Below are 17,887 nucleotides of genomic sequence, written 5' to 3' on the forward strand. Positions count from 1 at the left end.
GACGAACCGCCCTTAGACCACTTTTCCCTTTCGACAAGTTGCCCTTCGACGAATTGCGCTAATACGAATTGCGCTAATACGAATTGCCCTATTCGACGAATGGGCCGTCGACGATTTGGCTTTCGACGAGTTGGCCGGATCCCGCTTTTCTCACCAACTGTAGAAAGATTAAAAAACAAATGTTACTGTGCGTGCACTTTTTTTTTTTTGTAACGATCTTGATGACGATGCCAAGCAACGCCACGGGCAGGTTACGCGTCAATTGTGTTCTGCGTTCACCCTGTCAGGCGCGGTCGTCGGCTGTCGCTGGTTGTCTTCCTGTTTGCACAATGCCTGTTCGGCATGCTGGCCGCGGTGTCGCCCAACCTGATCGCCTTCATCTGCCTCCGCTTCCTAGTCGCTGTGGGCACAGCGGGCACGTGGTCCTCGCTCACCAAGCTCGGTAAGACCAGGAGGTCAAAACCTCGCGCGATTTCTGAACTCTGCGCAGAGTCGCCTCTTTGGGACGGCGGTGTAGGGCCGGTTTCACGAAACGCTTCCTTACTTCCGGTAAGCCGTGTTCTGCCATGTTGATGAACAGCGTCTGCCCCTTTTCCCATTTGTTTGCATCCAAACGATTAGTTACGTCGTTTTTGGTATTAGCGAAACACACCAGCATAACGAGTGGCGCCACTAACGGCAGAACTCAGTCAGTACGACTGGGGTACGTATTTGGACGGCATAAACCCTCGCTTACTCCATGTTCTTCTTTTCGGAGTCGCCCCGGCGGCATCTATACCGAGTCCATTTTAGCCGCCGACGGGTCACCTTCTCGATCACTGGCGCGAGGCACATGCGCGAAACATTCATCCGATCCGACGTCCGATCCGGCAGTACGACTGCCTGATCCGAAAAATTTGGTCGCTTCAGACGCCGGATCGGCGATCCGACGTGCGTCCAACGCGCCAGATAGTTTCGCACGGCGGACGGATTGTCGGATGCGTCCAGCCAATGACAGCACAGCTATCTCGAACGTCATGATGACGTACTGGGTCTGGCGGGACGAAGCGAGCGCGATAACGGGACGGGCGAGGGGAAGCCGGACGCGTGAATCCCGCTGACCCATTCGAGAAAGATGGCCCCAGCAAAGAATGCACGCGCTAGCGAGAACAAGCTCCTAACTTCGCTCGTGCGAGCTGAACCGTCAATCTGGGACCAGAGATCTATGAACGCGGACCTCCGCTGAAGTGCTTGGATCTCCTGGGCGGAGCCGAACGGATCGTCGTGTCGCATGCAAGGTCGGAAGCGTGTGTCTCAAACTGTCGCGTACGGCGATTCGGAGCGGCGTTCGGACTGTCGGATCGGACGTCGGGTCGGACGAATCTGCCGTCCATGTGTCTCGCGCTTTAAAAGGGTACTGCAACGAACTTTTAGCGTCCAAATGTCCACCATGTTCCGGCCACACCGCAGAGACATTTTTTGCTCGAAACTACACCAAACCTTAGAACGAATAAACCGAATGTCGTGCGTAGTACTACCCATAAAAGCCGCGCCGCTCCGCGGAAGCGCGGCGGCAAGCGGCGTGCGCTCGAGCTCTGTCGAACTTTTTGCCGAACCGAATTTCCCTTCTCTCTCGCGCCTATTCAACTCCTGCGGTGAGCAGGCATCCTGGACGGCGAGGTTTGACAACACCAAGTGGCGAAGCTCGCGCCAGCTTCCCCCTAGCTTTGCCCGTGAAGGTAAACGTGACGTCACGAACGCGCTGGGGCGCCGGATCTCCTGAGACGCATCGAGCTTCCCGACAGCTGCTCTTCGAGCGCTCGCTGGAATCGGCCGTTTGGAAAGAAAAATATAGCCGCCCATCAAAAATACAAACGTGCGATTGTCATTAGTCGATTTTGTTGATCATGCTTAACTAATTTCTGAACGTGAGAGATATATTTCAATTTTCATTTCAGTATAGTCCGAATAAAGGCCGGCATGTATCAAAATCGAGTATCAGCCGTCGCTTTTTTATGTTTTTTTCTGACTAGCGCAGTCTATCACTTCTCGAGCGAGCTGGAAAACATTGCCTCCGTGCCCGCAGTAGGGCGAAAGTTCATCAACATGGCGTCCGGCGAGATTTCGAAGCGGAAATACGTCACGTAAAATCGGGCTATAGGGAGCTCGTGGGCGTTCCCAGTGGAAGACCTCGTGGGCGGAGGCCAGCGCGCCCGAGCGCTTCTGCTGGCCAGGTGCGCCCTCAGCGTGGGCTTCCTGCTCGTGGCCCTGGTGGCGCTGCTCGTCAGGGACTGGAGCTACCTGGCGGCCACCACGTCCGTGCCCTTCGTCACCTTCCTCTTCTACTGGAGGTCAGGCACCCGGACTCGGTTCTTCGTAACTACCCCCGCCTCTGAGACAAAGCAAACCATTATAATGATCCCCGAAATTGTCTGTGAAACAAACGCCTACAAGTTTAGAACACGAACAAAAGTAAACGTCGCTGCTCTCGTCTCGATGTGTGTTTTATGTGTGCTTCTTGCAAAAATATATTTATTTGTTATATTCTAACACGTTTTTACCATACCAAACTAACATTTTACTGTTTAGCCAACAACCATAAAATAGTCAAAAGTGTGAAAAGCTTTCAAACATTTGCGCGAAACCGGATGTTCTTTCCAGGAATGGAAAGGTCTTGCGGCTTAGAAGCTAATTTTGATGCCAACCAGATGTCTGAAGGTTCTCTACGCAGTGCCTTCCATATATAATATTAGATCGAAGAACACCAGACATTAGCTAACGTTACAGTTCCTCTTAAATTATCTACCCCAAACAGGATTCTCCCTGAATCTCCGAAGTGGTTACTGGCTCATGGACGGTTCAACAGAGCTGCTCAACTGATGCTCATCATAGCTCACACCAACACCAAACACATTCCTCGCGACTACTTGACCGCTCTTCAGGTAATAACCTTCGTAATCCCTGTAAATGAGCGGCAGTAGAATATTACACATGGTAAGAGACACCCCCTTTAAAGGGTAAAGAAATATTTAAAGAAAAAAAAAAAAAAAAACATCAGAAAACAAGGGGAACGGATGAGACGAGAAGATAGAGGGGTAACAGTTAAGCTTACGTTTGGAATGGCAATCTTCTGCATATTGGAACCGGCTAAATTTCCTCTTTAAATGCCGCCAGCGAATGATGTCATCGATTGAATTCCAGCGTGATTGCCCGGATTTCGTTTTTCGCCCTGAAGAGCGCATTTTGCCTGTGCAGCTGAACATGCCACAATTTATTCCAGGAGGACGCCAGCTCTCATCAAATAGCCTGCGGCGAGAGAGATGCGAGTAATTTACTTCAACAGTTCGTTGACCTTTGCGGAACAAAGGAAACAAACCGGAGAATATTCCTTCTGCTGGGCATCGGGTGAGGAAACTTCAAACAGCACTTTCCATGCCTGCGATGTACCGCTTTCTATAGAACATTTGGACAGTAACATTCAGTACCAAAGCTTTTTATTATCAAGCACACTCCAATGAAACGCGCTATGACGATCAATATGAGCTGAAACATCGGATCCAGCCCTTTTCTGCGTCTGCGGTGCCCACCAGCACTATTATCTCTCAATTTGTCAAAGAGCTCGAACTAGAAGACCTCAACTTCGCATTCCATTCCTATAGTTTGGACCACAGCTCCCTAACAAAAAACTAGCCGGTACACCAAAGAAGCATGAAGGACTTGTTTCAGCTCACATTGAACGCGATGTACAGCTTCGCTCTACTTAAAAAAAAAAAAAACAAAAAAAAAACAACAACAACAACGTGATCCTAGTATTGCTAAGTCATAAATACTTATCCCGAAACATCTAAAGATGTTTCGGAATACGTAGGATGAGGACTGAAACACGCGCAATGACCGATTTCCTCCCTCTTACGGCAGGGAGGTAGTTTAATTGTCCCGCCTCCAACGCGACCTTACTACCTTTGATAATACTTGAGCGTCTTGTGAGATTCTAGCGCGCCCACACTAAATTTGTTTCCACCCTTAAAGGTGTAAATCAGCTTGTCATGCGGCTAACAACCTAGGGGTGTTCCAGTAGCACCCTTGGGGTGCTGGCGATCAGAGCAGTATTCTGCGACTCTCTGAAGCTATACTCCCTTCAACATCCACGTAGTTTACGAGCAACTGGCACCCCATACCGTCTTTACGTACACAGAAGCACAAGACCGGTATCCCGACCTGTTGGCTGCACCGTATTTGAAAGGTACGCCTTTCGCCGGCGAGTCTCAGCAATTAATAAGGTTACAAGCATGTTGCTTTTCTAAACAATATTTCACATAAACCATAATTTCTTGAGGTTTAAGTATTTCCCAGTAAAAAGTATTGGTATAGGCAATAACTATTCGACATAGCCGCTATCTACACTCTTGAACAGATGAAGCGTCTTCCGTGCAACAGCAGCCTAGTTTATAATTATAAAGGATGTATTACCCAAGGATGCTGAGGATGGCTAGTTTTGTGCACGAGCCGCCTCGGTGGCTCCGAGGCGAGAGCGCTGGCCTACGGATCCCCTTGTGGCGGGTTCGAATCCCGGCCGAGGTGCCCGCAATCTGACGGAGGCTTATTGCGGAGGAGGCGCCGTGTAACCGAGCTTTCGGTTGCACGTCAAAAGATCCCCAGGTGGTCCAAATTAATCCTCAGTCCTCCGCTGGGGCGTGCCAGATGCCCGTCGTTGGCTTGGCTCGTAAAACCCCCAAATTTGTAGTTTTGTTTTGTGCACGCGAGCAGCCAAAGCATGGCGGAGGCGAGCGCGTGCTGGAGGCTGGCAATCCGAAAGAGACGCACTTTTTGCCGGTGAAATGATGAAATAGAGAACACAAACGTTTCGGCGGCAAGCCCGACGGACCAAAATGCTTATACCACTACCCCTGCAAGCGACTAAGCATTATATTCTCCGCAGTCTGGTGAACGGTGTGGCCTCCCTAGCGCAAGTGTACCTAGCAGTGGGCCTTGCCGGCAACGCCTACCTGCACATGCTCCTGATGTCCTCGGCCGATCTCTCGGCCTGCCTGGCGCCTTTGATGATGCTGAAGCACAGTGGATGCCGGAAGATAGCCATCCTGGGCTGTATCTCCGGCGGTGTCACCTGCTTTGCCCACTTCGTCACAAGCAGGCGAGGTGGGTCCGCGGGCAAACCGAATCTGGGGAAGACTTGAGCTTTTTCTTTTTTGATTAGAACTTCGCAATACAAGTCCAAGATTGCGGGACATTCAGTTTAGTTCCCGAAACCGCGCATAGATGGCGCCTAATGCTGCGATAAAGCTGAAGCAGCTAGCTAAAGAAGGTAAATCAGGGTCCGTCCCCGTCGAGAAGTTCCCCCCTCCACCTTCTCCTTCTCTACTTCGGAGGCCGTGAGGCGTCGTGCGCTTGAGGTGCGGTAGGCTTCGGGCGAAAAGATTATCCCAGGATGTTCCATTGTAAACGAGTGGTGGTGGTGGTGGCGAGGGGGGGGGGGGGGGGGGTGCGGCTTGTTTTTTAGACGAGCTGGCCGTCTCCAGTTCAGCTTGGAGGCACAAAAGCTCGTTCGCTCCGTGATAAAATGTTTGGTTCTCGTTAAATTGTCCCGTCGCAGCGGATACACAAGTGGTCGCATTATCTAGCTGTACAAATCCGCACTTTATAAATAGTTTTCAAACCTCAGCTAGGACTCTTATATCTGAAGACATTAAACTTGAGTCTCATTTTTTCTTTTAATTTACTGTCGAAAATGGTTAGAAATATCATTCAACGCCGTTCGAGCCCTTTTCCCGAGCACCGTTACGTCGTCCCGGTTACCATTGAACTCTACCTATTAAAACAGTTGGCTTCCATGGTATTTATTGTAATTTTTGGGGGGTTTTGCTTATTTGCGCGTAATATAAGCATGCGCAGGTATATTTTTGCGTGGATAAGTGATGTAAATATTATAGTGCTGGGCGATTGATCGATTAACCTTCCGATTAATAGCGCTATCAATTTTCTGAACGACTAGTCGTTTTTTTTTAATTTGTATACGAGAAAAGACCAATTTAAGCAATTTTATTTTACTTCGTCTTAGTACCACTGTAAGGATAGTCAACAGAAACTGCCTCCATGCCAGAGAATGTGAACGAACTTCTTTCTTCGAAGGAGAGGCAACAGTTGGGGAACACCTTTTCAGATCGAGCTGTCAACTGCACACCGAACTACATATCATAAGTAGGAAATGTACCTTGGGTTGTGTATAACATAGCAAACGAAGTCGTCAAAGGATAATTGACAGTTTCGATTAATCGATTATTTTATATATTAAAAGCTGGACATTAATCGGGCAAAAAATTTTAATCGACTCCCCACCCTAATTCACGGTTGTAGAAAGTGTATAATAGAAGTGAATTTACGTTAACATTTGCCAATTGCGAACATTTGTTGACTGCGTTATGACGCCTTTATATTTCGTAGAGAGACTTCTTAACGTACTAAGATTTTTGCCTTCTGTGAATTGCTCCGAAAATAAAATGTGAGGCTTTGTTTTTATAATCAGGTTATGATAATTTTAACATTTCCTAAGAGAGCGGCATTTAATTAGGTTGCGTACACTTCATTTTTCGAAATTAGATACAGAAATAAAACAAGAAATGCACAATATTTTTGTTTTTTTTGTCTTATTATGCTCAAGTTATGTCCAATTTTTAAACACAAATAAACAATATTTTATGCATTTCGGTCAGGGTTGGGCAGGAATACTCAAAAATGTATTTGGAAATACAAATACTGGGATACATTAAAATAGTAGCTAAAATACTGATACTGAGATATATTTGTAAAAGTGTATCGCGATACGTATCGGAAATACATATTAAAAAGAGGCAAAAAGTATTTGGAAATACAAATACAGGAATACGTTTTAGGGAGGGCAGAAATACAAATACAGAAATACTGATACTGCAATACATTTTTAAAATTTGTTTGAGACGCCAAATGAGATGAAGCTTGAAGTTGGAGGTTGAAGTTTTTAATCCTGAAATTACTTTACCGTAGGCTTGGCACTTTGCCTTGAAGGTAGTGATTTCGGGCGACGAGGAGTCTTCAGTGGGCTCAAAAAAACGTTCCATCAAGGACTGACCGCGGTCCCTTCCCTGACATCCTGTCTGTCTGATGAGGGATGCGAAGAGACTTCGACCTCTAAATAAATTATATGTCATCCTAAATCACTACGCCCCTGTTCACTAAGGACGCCCCTGTCGACATTTATCACATGACGTCACGGTGGAATGAACTGGCATTCTTTATCTGTAGGTGTGGCCTTGAACATGAAACTTTAGCACGCTGCTGTATGAAAGGACAATACATACTTTCGTTGTAGGTTACCTCGTTGAAGATCCAGCAGGCAGTGTCATTTGGATTTTTCGAGAATAGTGGACTACCCCAAGCAACCTGGAACACCTGTCTTATCTTCTCTTACGGTTGAAAAAAACGATACGGTGGCATCCCTGTTGTAAAGGTCTTTCGTGTCGGCCCTCTGCCACCGACGCATGGATTGCAGTTCTCAAGTTTGGTCTTACATACTCCAAATAGAGACTTCGTGGATTGCGACCTGATATTGCCGGCACAAGTGCGAGCTCTCCGAGAAATAGCTAGCTCGAGACGAGTCGCAGGTATACGAAGTCTGGGTCGGCACAGCGAGGCCACGTCTGACTTCCTTCCTGGGTTTCGGATCACCAGAGCAGCAGGTTACTTTCACGTCGGCTGATGACGTACCCTTAGGCTGTGCAATATTACGGGGGCAGCCGCAGGCGCCTTCGAATATGTGTTGAACTTCACTGCATGAGTCATCCTACTATTTCAAGTCAACCACCGCCAGGCTCTTGCTGCAACAGACTGTGTCAGCTTTGCCGGCCGGGTGTACTGCGCACGCTAAAGCAAGACAGACGTTTAGCAGCGGGCATTGGATGTCAGCAAATAATAACTCAAGAAATTCCTACCTAAGGACCTGCGGCAGAAGATGCTCTGAATCCACTCCTGGCACGCCACCTAGTTCGAGTCCCCGACTACGCAACACTTCTCAGAAATGAGAAGAGGACGCATAGGAAAATAGTTTGGAGAATCGGAAGGAACCTTGGTCAGTATGGTAACAATTCCCCAGCGCCTCCTTGGCCCTGGCGCCCAGAAGTAAAAAAATATGCGTTGGATTGTCTCTCCGGGGGGGGGGGGGGGGGGGGGGGGGGGAGGGAGTATTTCTTAAGAAATGTAACGAAATACATTTCACCCTGATTGTATTGCAATACAAAGGAGCATTCCAAATGTATTCCGATACAGGAATACAGATACTGGCGAAAAATATGTATCGCGATACAGAAATACAGATACGAAATGTATTTCTGAAATACTATCGCGATACATTTGTATCGCGATACTGCCCAACCCTGATTTCGGTGAGAAACCGGCCAGCATGTAACAATGTCAGATTTTGTTGCTTGCCGTTGGCAAGCTTTTCTACGGAAATATGTTCCCCAAAAACCAAGGATCAATGACTTTTTTTTTATTTCTAAATTTTAGGGAAGAAAGGCCAAATTTGCGTTGAATATCTCTAAGCCGGAATTGTTTGTTCCTTAAAGATGCCATGAGGTAATTATGGAGAAAAGCTCACCGCCAAACAGACAGATGCAGAGAAAAGCTCACCAGTGACCACACGTTTGACCGATCCGAAGAAAAGCTCACCACAGGTTTGACCAACCCTGAGAGAAGCTCACCATGAATTTCATCTTTCCGTAACATTTATGTGTATGCCACCAACTTAGGAGATGTTGGTTTTTAACATTTTAGAGCAGCAGTAGCTTTGCAGTGAAACCAAAGCTAAAAACCTTTCACTTTACCCTTGTTGGCCAGAGTGACCCGTGAGCGCCAAGATGGAGTTGACGCCGTCTACTTCATCTACTGTTTCGCCGTGCAACTAGAAAATTATTCCACTTGTTATAGTGTAAAAATGCAACTGAACATGAGCACTTATTTTAATGTTCTTCCTTTACCAGTTGAAGACCACATCCGCTTTATATGTCCTTTGCGTTGGGTTCCAGTGTGCGGGATAAAAAGAAATTAATAAGTTATGTTTCTGTTCAAGTTATTCCGAAGACAATTTACGAAGGTCATGAGAGGACATTAACAGCCTGAGCCCTGGATGACACTGTTAGCTGAAAAAGATGCATGAGTAGGCTAACATATAGATTGTGCGGCAACGCGCAATCATTTTGTTGGTCAAAAATAGGTTTACAAGGAATAGTTTTGCTGATAAAAATATCTCAAACAAGCAGTTTATTTTTCAATTTTACGGACTGTATTTTTATTATTTCTTCGTAAACGAATAAGCTTTTACCAAATTATTAGGCCCAGTTAAGAAATTTGTTGGTGAGCTTTTCTCCGGATTCGTCAAAGGGCTGGTGAGCTTTTCTCCGCATCCGCATATTTTGCGGTGAGTTTTTCTCCGGTCAGCCTTTCGCCGGTGAGCTTTTCTGCGGTGAGGATTTTTCCGCCGTCTGCCCTGAAGAGGTTTCTGAGATCGCCTAATTATGACGGTAACTTACTCTGCGGGCTCTAAGCATCCTAGAGATTTTTGAATCGCAACGATGCGCGGCCGATTACTCTATTAAAACAGCAATCAAGGATCGAAAACATCGGGGCCATCTCAGGCGATGCCTTGCACCTACGTCACATGATGACGTCGAACACCGCCATCCCCCATGCTGGTGGTTGACTCGGCGGCCCTTCACAGCGAGAGCAATGGTAAACTGCGCCGCGCTCGGCTGTAGCCATTACTACCTATTCCGACGATCGTCCGATCGTATCGTCGGCATGCTCCGCGAGACAGAGTAGCCGTCAAGTTAGATAAAGTACGAGCGGCGGAAAGAGATCTGCCTGACTACTACAAAGTTATCTCCATCGCCAAATTCAATCGTGACGACATTTTGACGTCACCGTGAACTTTATTAGCTCGAACTCCATCGGAATCCGTAGGGAAAAACTCAATCGCAACGTCACATCACGTGACCAAAAGGGCAGCCAATCAGCGACCGATTGAGTTAACTTCATCGTTGAGTTTGCGATCTAGCATAGACAGCCTGGCCGATTACCGAGTTTGCGGGACGCATTTCATAGCGCCGAGCGACGGCACTTTATCGTTGTTTACGTTCGCGCACGCCTTTGCATCGGCTCTTGCCCATTCGTTGTGTAGATGGCCTTTGCCTTTCGCTACATCACGCCGTTTCCGCGCTTCGAGCACACCTTCGGGGCTCCTGACCGAGTACGGGAGAGTGTCGTGCCGCGAGCCCGGCCAGACGGCGATCGGTCGGCGGCGGCCCCCGTGTGCAAACTCGCCGTGACGCAGCCGTCGGAACATCGGTTTGTGTCGTCCACGAGACGGTAACCTCTGCAAGGAGCGAAAGTATACAGGCCAGACGGTTAGGAAACATCATATTATAAACCCTGAGACGATGAGAGTTGTCCGTTATTTGATTTACCCTTGTCTCAGTGTTTAGATTATGACGGTAACCTTGAGTTGTTTACCAGTATTTCGCAAAATCGTAAACATTTTTCTACAGTCGACTCCTAGAACCGCTCGTCAAATTTTAAAACGCGCAATTAAGTTTTTTTTTTTTTTGCGAGATTTTTTTGCGTCAAAGTTTTGTTAGCGGCATATCGAAAGTTTCTGCCCGTAGCGCCATCGCACCAATGCCAAAAAATTCCGCACGTACTGGCTAAACGCCATCATCGTAAGCTCGGCATGTTTTTCCAAGTTCACATGTAACGCAGTACCTTCGTTGAAAATATGGTGTACGTCAGCGCATGCACGGGCAGTTAGTGGCATCGTAGCTACGCCTTGGTAAGCGCGCGCGGTGTGAAGTCAACCACCAGTATGGTGCGGGGCACCTTCCTTTCCTCGCGTGACGTCACTTGCAAGGCATCTATAGCAAGCGAAAGATCCTCTCGTCTCCAACTGGTGGACTCGCGAAACGATATCTCGAATGCGCGCGGCTTCGCGCGAACATCACGCACACCCGAACGCCAGGACTTCCGCGAGTCCGGGGTGCTAGGGTGTCCGCCCCCTCTCTCCCAACCCGAAAAATAATCCTGGCTACGGTACTGGCCTGGGCGCATATCGGCTGCAAGTTTGCAACCGTCGCTGTCGTTCTCGCACAAATTACAAACTTTCGATTCCGGTGTCGTAGCGGAGCCCAACAGGTTTTAATCACGACTGAAAGTAACCATGTTGCTGTCCTCTAGGTGCGGCATGTATATTTGCGATTGCTAAGTCTCTAGATAAAGGGAAATTAAACAAAAACGCGAAAGCAGTGGATGTGCGTCCTCGTGTTTGCCTTTGTAATCCCAAAAAAACCAGCGCAAAAAAAAAAAAAATACGCCCGTGTCCGTGGCGTAGTGGATACGAGGTACTTCTGTTCGTGGCCGACTGAACGAGTAAATCATTGGTTCGAATCCCGGATGTGGTTGGTTTTCACAATGTTTTTTTATTAGTTTTTTTTTTGTTTTTGTTTTAAAAGTTTTGCTCGTGATATAGCACTATTTTATTTAATTATTATTATTCTTATTAAATCCTATAACATCTTTGTTAGTTGTTTTTATGGAGGATTATATGTCGTACTGGGCATGGTTATCATAATATTTCTACCTCCTACCTTTGGGTAGGAGGTAGCCACGTGGTCGCAAACAGGTTTAAAGTCTTTGGTTGCTTTCGAGAAAGCGCGGCTGTTTGGGATGTAGTTTGAGCGACACGTCTCTTGCCAACCATGCCGCTTTCCCTGGCTCTGCGTAACAGTGCGTATATTATCATGTACGTAGCTTGAAAATTGAGAATGTCTCCTATTAGCCCCGAGAGCGAACACAAGCGTCGCTGCGGTCGCCGCGCCCTGATTGGGTGAGGTGTACCGTGACGTCAGCGCGAGTACCCCGCTCCGCGATCTCGCACCGGTTTCCTGGTTTGGCGTTGTGTGCCGCCAGCACTTCGAGGAGCCGGACTTCGTTTACCCGGTGTACAAGACGTTGAGTTAGGTTGATATTAACGTGCTTCCGTACATTTTATAAGCCTGCTTGTCCCTTTTACCTTTAAAATTGGGTTACAAATCCCGAAAACTATCGGCGGAGGCAATTACGCCGATGAACCTCCCCGTCCGTCCACACGACGCAAGGCAATCTTGAGAGAGGTCGGTGAAGCGGTGACGCAAGTGTTTCAGACGCTGGAATTCTGTTCCTTGCATGTTCATGATTTAGGACGATATTACACCCCGCTTTCAAGGCATCCGAAGCGGCCTTTGTATCATGGGCCTTTCGGTGGTCGGCAAATTAGCTCGCGACCCCGACTCTGCGCTGCCACTCTGCATGCGCTTGTTCGCAGATGTTTTAAAGGCCCTGCGTCTGATGATCTTTAAAGTGCTCATAGAACAGGGTTGTTTTACATAAATGTAGCTTCTTCCTGAATCAATTATATAGTTTATACGCGTATGCAGGCATATTTCTTAGAGGATTCACAATTACTGGAAATTAGTTTGTATGGTAGCAGCAAAAACGGCCGAATTTCCCCCAGTTGCCTCTATGATATGTAGTAAACTGCCCAAAATATGCACAGCAATAGTACCGTAATTTGGAATGTTTATACTTCTTCCTGACATTATTTATTCCACCCTTTGGTATTCAGAAAATACACCGTTTAGTCTGAATTGTCATTTCCATTTAAGAGTCACTGCCGCAGGTCCCCAAAAGCTTCCTCAGCCTCCAAACTCCCTGCAACTGGACTCTCTGACAACAGAGGAAAACAGGAGTAAAAGCAAGCATTCGAACGTCTGTCCAGTGGTAGATGCATCACTGGTAGCAGAAAATGTGGAACCTGTGAAGGGCGACAGTCTGCGTGAGAAAAGCTTCTGGTACTTTAGCTTCAAGACAATTCGATTTAAGTAAAATCTCAATTTTAGGGCTTAATGGACTAATAACGGTTATGGCTAGACACCATAACTTACGTTTGTTATATATTACTTGAGGATTGATATAAACAAGTCCACAGATACCACCCGTGTAGTCCATTGAAATACTATCCGAATCCAGCAAAGGTCAGGTGCGAGCAATGTATATAATAAATGTTCCTTGTTTGTTTTTTTACTTTGCCCCTGCACTTGGGCTGTCTTACTTGTGATTCTCTCCCCATGGCCGAGACTGTATTTAGCACGTTGCTCGAGCAGCATGCAGCTTTTCTGCTTCGGCGATCTTGTTTAAAGACAGAGATACAAAAAAAAATAGTATACATAATTTGCCAATTCATTCGGACCATCAGCAGCGTTTATTGTGCAAGATGTAAATTTGTATTGATGCCCCTGCAATTGTGGCCATATTTCTTTATTTTCACATACCAGCTGTGGTTCATGCGTTGCCTGGCCGGTCAGCCATGCTTAAAATGTTCGTTGAAGTTTCGCCTGTAGCTACAGGCCATACCTCAATAAAGGCATATATAAAAATTAAAAAAAAAAAATTAAATAGAAACGAGCGCGCCGACAGCTAGCGTCGTCACAGCCTCCACAGGGCGAGCGGGGCGAGTCGGGGAAAAATTCTCTCCTCGCCGTGACGTCACCCCGGTTCGCCGTAAGGGGGCGCCAGGCGAACTTCTCGGGGCTAATAGCCCCCTGGTTCCACTATCGCAGCCAGAAGACGCTGGCGATCAATAATGGCCCCCAATTCAGCTGCGGGGGCAAGAGCCCCTACTGAAGGCTAAAGCAGTTTAGAAAGCCCGACCTAGAAAACCATAATCCACCGGGTAAAAAAATGCCCTCGCCGACCTCTTCCATTCACACTCTTCAAAACGTCACGTGACGACAAGGGCGTCTTTTGCATCGGCTTATCCTGTAGGGATAATCCCCAAAAAGCGCAAAATGAACGGCTAGCGGCTTCCAAGTGTCTTCCCCTCGTTGATGCGGGCACGCTCAATCCGCGAAACTGAGGAAGCCAGAGCGACCGAACGCTTTTTTCTATGAGCAGCAGGCGCGGGGTCGCTCGGAGTTTTCGTGGACCGCGTTTTCTCCTCCGCTAAGCCCTCCGCAATGAGAAGCCGCTACTGCGCCTGCGCGGCGATGGCTTCGACTGTACCGTTCGGGGTATCGTAGCGGGTTGCGGAAAACGCTGCGGGACAGCGAAAACGATATACGAAAACTCCCTATCATTTGAGCCCGTTCTCGTTTCGCCCTTCGTATTTCAAAACGATCATTCTCAAAAAAACCTTTCTCGTTCTGACCCACCGCATTGGGCCCGTTTCATTGTTCGCATTTGAACCCAACTCACTCCCCACCCCCAAACTAGTTCGGTGGTAATTTTGGTTCCTGGAAGATGTCCTTGCTTCCTCATCGGAAGATCCAGCGAAGTCGGGATTCGTTTCTTTTGTTTTCTGGGAGAGGTCGTGCGTACGTGGTTGTGCGTCCCCCCTGTCCCAGCCCGCGAGTAGCCCGGAAATTTGACATCAAATCGTCACTGCACTTGACAGTGAGAGATCAGTCATCGACGATTTCAGAGTTACTACTAAGCGGAACGTAGAAGAAAAAGTTGTCTTCACCTTGAGGGATACAAGTATCACAGACGACTGCAGAATGCAAACGGAAAGGTAGCGTCGTGCAGTTGCCTTTATACTTCATCATGATGCACAGCTTTGTTACGGACAATGTTTGACGTTTGACGACAACGTTTTTCTGCACCCCAATTATTACCAACTCTAGTGCTGTAATTTCACTATACTCGTTGCCAATTGAAGAATAAAAAAATACAAGCTTAAGGCATAGTTTGCACAGTGCGCGAATTAGCTTTTTCCCGAGCCATTGCGCTGGAATCGTGCGTGCCATTCGGTCGTAGTGCGAACGAGTCAAACGATAGTGGGTCCAATTGAGAAGAAAAAATAAAACAAAAAACGATGGGACCTTATGAGAAGGCTCAAATGAGGAGATTCAAATTTCAAATGAGAATGGGACCAAAAGCGAAAAGCCGACTAACGTAGACGTTTGGGCTAGTTGGTATTTCATGATTAAAAATTAAAACAGCGCAAGGACGCGGACAAGAACCAGAAGGTACACGAACAAGGCGCTGACTTACAACTAAAGTTTATTCGTGCTAACATCAAACATAAATAATGTAACGTCATAACAAACAAACAAAGCTAAAATACATGTCATGGGCGCCACGTGCTCCTTAGCCACCGTTATGCGCTCTCACTGTATGTCGAAAAAACAACATTCCATATCGGATAAACACATTGAAGGAGTCCTGACCACATTTCCCCCCCCCCCCCCCCCCCCCCATTTTTCCAATTTCCTGCGCCTCAATGATTCCTCGAGTGAGTTTGTCTTTATTTTTCTTATTCACTTGGCACTTGCCGAAGACGGGAGTGCAGCAGCAGTCACGGCAATGCAGGCCCAAGGTGACCTGACGAAATTCTAAAAACGTTATATTTATGTTCTCACAAACGATCATTGAGGCAGCGCCCCGTTTGAAAGACGTACCTCCTGCCACACGAGAGGGGAGGGGATATCCGTCTTATCTGTTGACGACAGTTGCCGAGAGCCTACTTCAGAAAGCACGCGAGGAAACGACCCAGCAGGCTCATAGCGCTAACAAAAAAGTAACAGTTTTACCATACCTGCACAAGATCTCTCACAACCTAAAGAAAGTTGGCCGAAGGTGTTGATGTGGTTTTTTCGGCACCGGAAAGGCTGTCTGGACTGTGCAGAAGAGTGAACCCCTGTTCTAAAGAAAAGCAGGGTTGCACCAAAAAAGAGCATGACCGATTCGTGACCTGTGCGGAGGGAGTAGTGTACTCTATTCCGAGGAGATACGGCGGGCAAACTGGGCGCTGTCTCAATGATCGTTTGCGAGAACATAAGTATAACGTTTTTAGAATTTCGTCAGGTCACCTTGGGCCTGCATTGCGGCGACTGATGCTGCACTCCCGTCTTTGGCAAGTGCCAAGTGATTAAGAAAAATAAAGACAAACTCACTCGAAGAAATCATTGAGGCGCGGGAAATCGGAAAATTGGGGGAAAACTGTGGTCAGCACTCCTTCAGTATGTTTATCCGAAAAGGAATGTTGCTTTTTGGACACACAGTGACAGCGCATAACGGTGGCTAAGGAGCACGCGGCGTCCATGACATGTATTTTATCTTTGTGTGTTTGTTGTGACGTTACAGTTTTTATACTTGATGTTAGCACGAATAAACTTTAGTTGTAAGTCAGCGCCTTGTTCGTTTACCTTCTTGTTCTTGTCCATGTCTTTGCTCTGTTTTAATTTTTAATCGCGAAAAGCCGAAATGCGAATGGGTCGTTTTGAGATACACCCGCTCGGTCGGCACGGAGATCGAGGGGCCGTGGTAGCTGAGGTCGTTCCAGCAGCCGTCCTCTGGCATCGCGCGGCTGCCTGAACCGTTACCGTGTCTGCACGAGCTGTGCGCAGGGCCGTAACCAGGGGGGGGGGGGGGGGGGGGATAGGGGGTTCTGACCCCCCCCGAAATTTTTTTCTGTGTACGGCCCTGGTCGGCGCACTTGAAGCCAGCCGATTTTAATCTCCACCTCTGCGCACGCGCAGTGGCGCCGGTCGGCTACCGGGTACCAAACCGGGACCGGTTCTCCGGTTTGCTATAACTCTCCATTATATGCCACTGATGCACATGATTCATAGGCGAAAATAAGACAATAGACATTTTCAAAATGGCCGCCGTTGTCCCCGAAACCCCCCCCCCCCCCCCCCCCCCCCCCCGAAATTTTTTTCTGGGTACGGCCCTGGCTGTGCGAACGCAATATTGCGCAAGACAATCCTGTACGATTGGCTTGCACAATAAAGCGTTTGGGTCGTCGATCGCTCATTTCTTTCCGAAACATAGAAATGAAGTGGCTTTCCCTAATCTCTTCATTACTGTTCCAAACAAATATCTCCTCTTATAAGTTGTTCATCCTATTTTGCACTATTTCGCGTATTTATCCGTCCTTACCTCTGATTTGTTTACTGTTTTATAATGTAATTAAGGCCTTTAAATATTGGCACAGGCTTTTGCGATCAACGCTGTATCGGATTTAGCCAATATTGGACAGGCCAGGCGTCAGGAGGGTAGAACAAGCAAACCGAAATTCTAGCTTCCAATAAAGACGGCGCAGTCGTAAGATGTATCGTTGCTTCACCCGCATTCACAACGCCCCATCGATTGCACTATCGCCACTTCTCAGGAACCTGCATACCACAATTTACTCATTGTTACTTCAGATGCGGCCCCGCAGGTTTTCCCGGTATGAGCGATTCAACCTTTTTTTTTTTAACCGGAGCTTTCCTGAGTGAGAATAAGTATTATCACCTCCCCAAAACTACCACCATATTCTCCTCCTCCCCCCCCCCCCCCCGCCCCAACCACCCTTTTACAGGTAGGGAGAGGTCAGTATAGGGGAGTTTTAGTAGACCGTTTCCTCAGCTCGCTAAAGGCACTGTCACATTGAGGCAACAGTTGGACAACTCTATCCGGCAACACGAGGAAATCGTGTTGCCGGCGACCCTGTCATATCAAGGCAACAACAACAGTCGGGTAAAGGGGTGTCCAAACAGGACACTACAAAACGCACGACTCCGACAAATCGTGAAAATTGAAGCGGACGCGCCCGCTTCAATTTTCACGATTTGTCGGAGTCGTGCGTTTTGTAGTGTCCTGTTTGGACACCCCTTGACATGTTGCTGCCACCCGGCAATCGTGTTGGCCGATTTGTTGTCCGACAACCCTGTTACACCGCGCTGACTGCGGGAACAACACGCGGAACACTCCGCCATCTTGATTGTTTACCTTCGTTCGTGTGCGGCGCGGCGTCGCTGGAAATGTGATTCTGCAGAGTGCTAGTGCA

General features: G+C 47.6%; 1 protein-coding gene across 1 annotated transcript in view; it reads left to right on the forward strand.

Moving 5' to 3' along the window:
• The first annotated feature begins 3,334 nt into the window (after positions 1-3,334).
• The window catches only part of LOC120838986, a 29,650-nt gene continuing 15,097 nt past the window's right edge, over positions 3,335-17,887 (forward strand). The window contains exons 1-2 of the mRNA XM_042287234.1: positions 3,335-3,384; positions 4,919-5,136. Coding sequence (XP_042143168.1) covers positions 4,992-5,136 — 145 coding nt within the window. The 5' untranslated portion in view covers positions 3,335-3,384; positions 4,919-4,991. The remainder of the gene's footprint in view (positions 3,385-4,918; positions 5,137-17,887) is intronic.

The sequence above is a fragment of the Ixodes scapularis genome, unplaced genomic scaffold (genome assembly GCF_016920785.2).
Source record: "Ixodes scapularis isolate PalLabHiFi unplaced genomic scaffold, ASM1692078v2 PGA_scaffold9__187_contigs__length_104089568, whole genome shotgun sequence".
Taxonomy (NCBI): Eukaryota; Metazoa; Arthropoda; class Arachnida; order Ixodida; family Ixodidae; genus Ixodes; species Ixodes scapularis.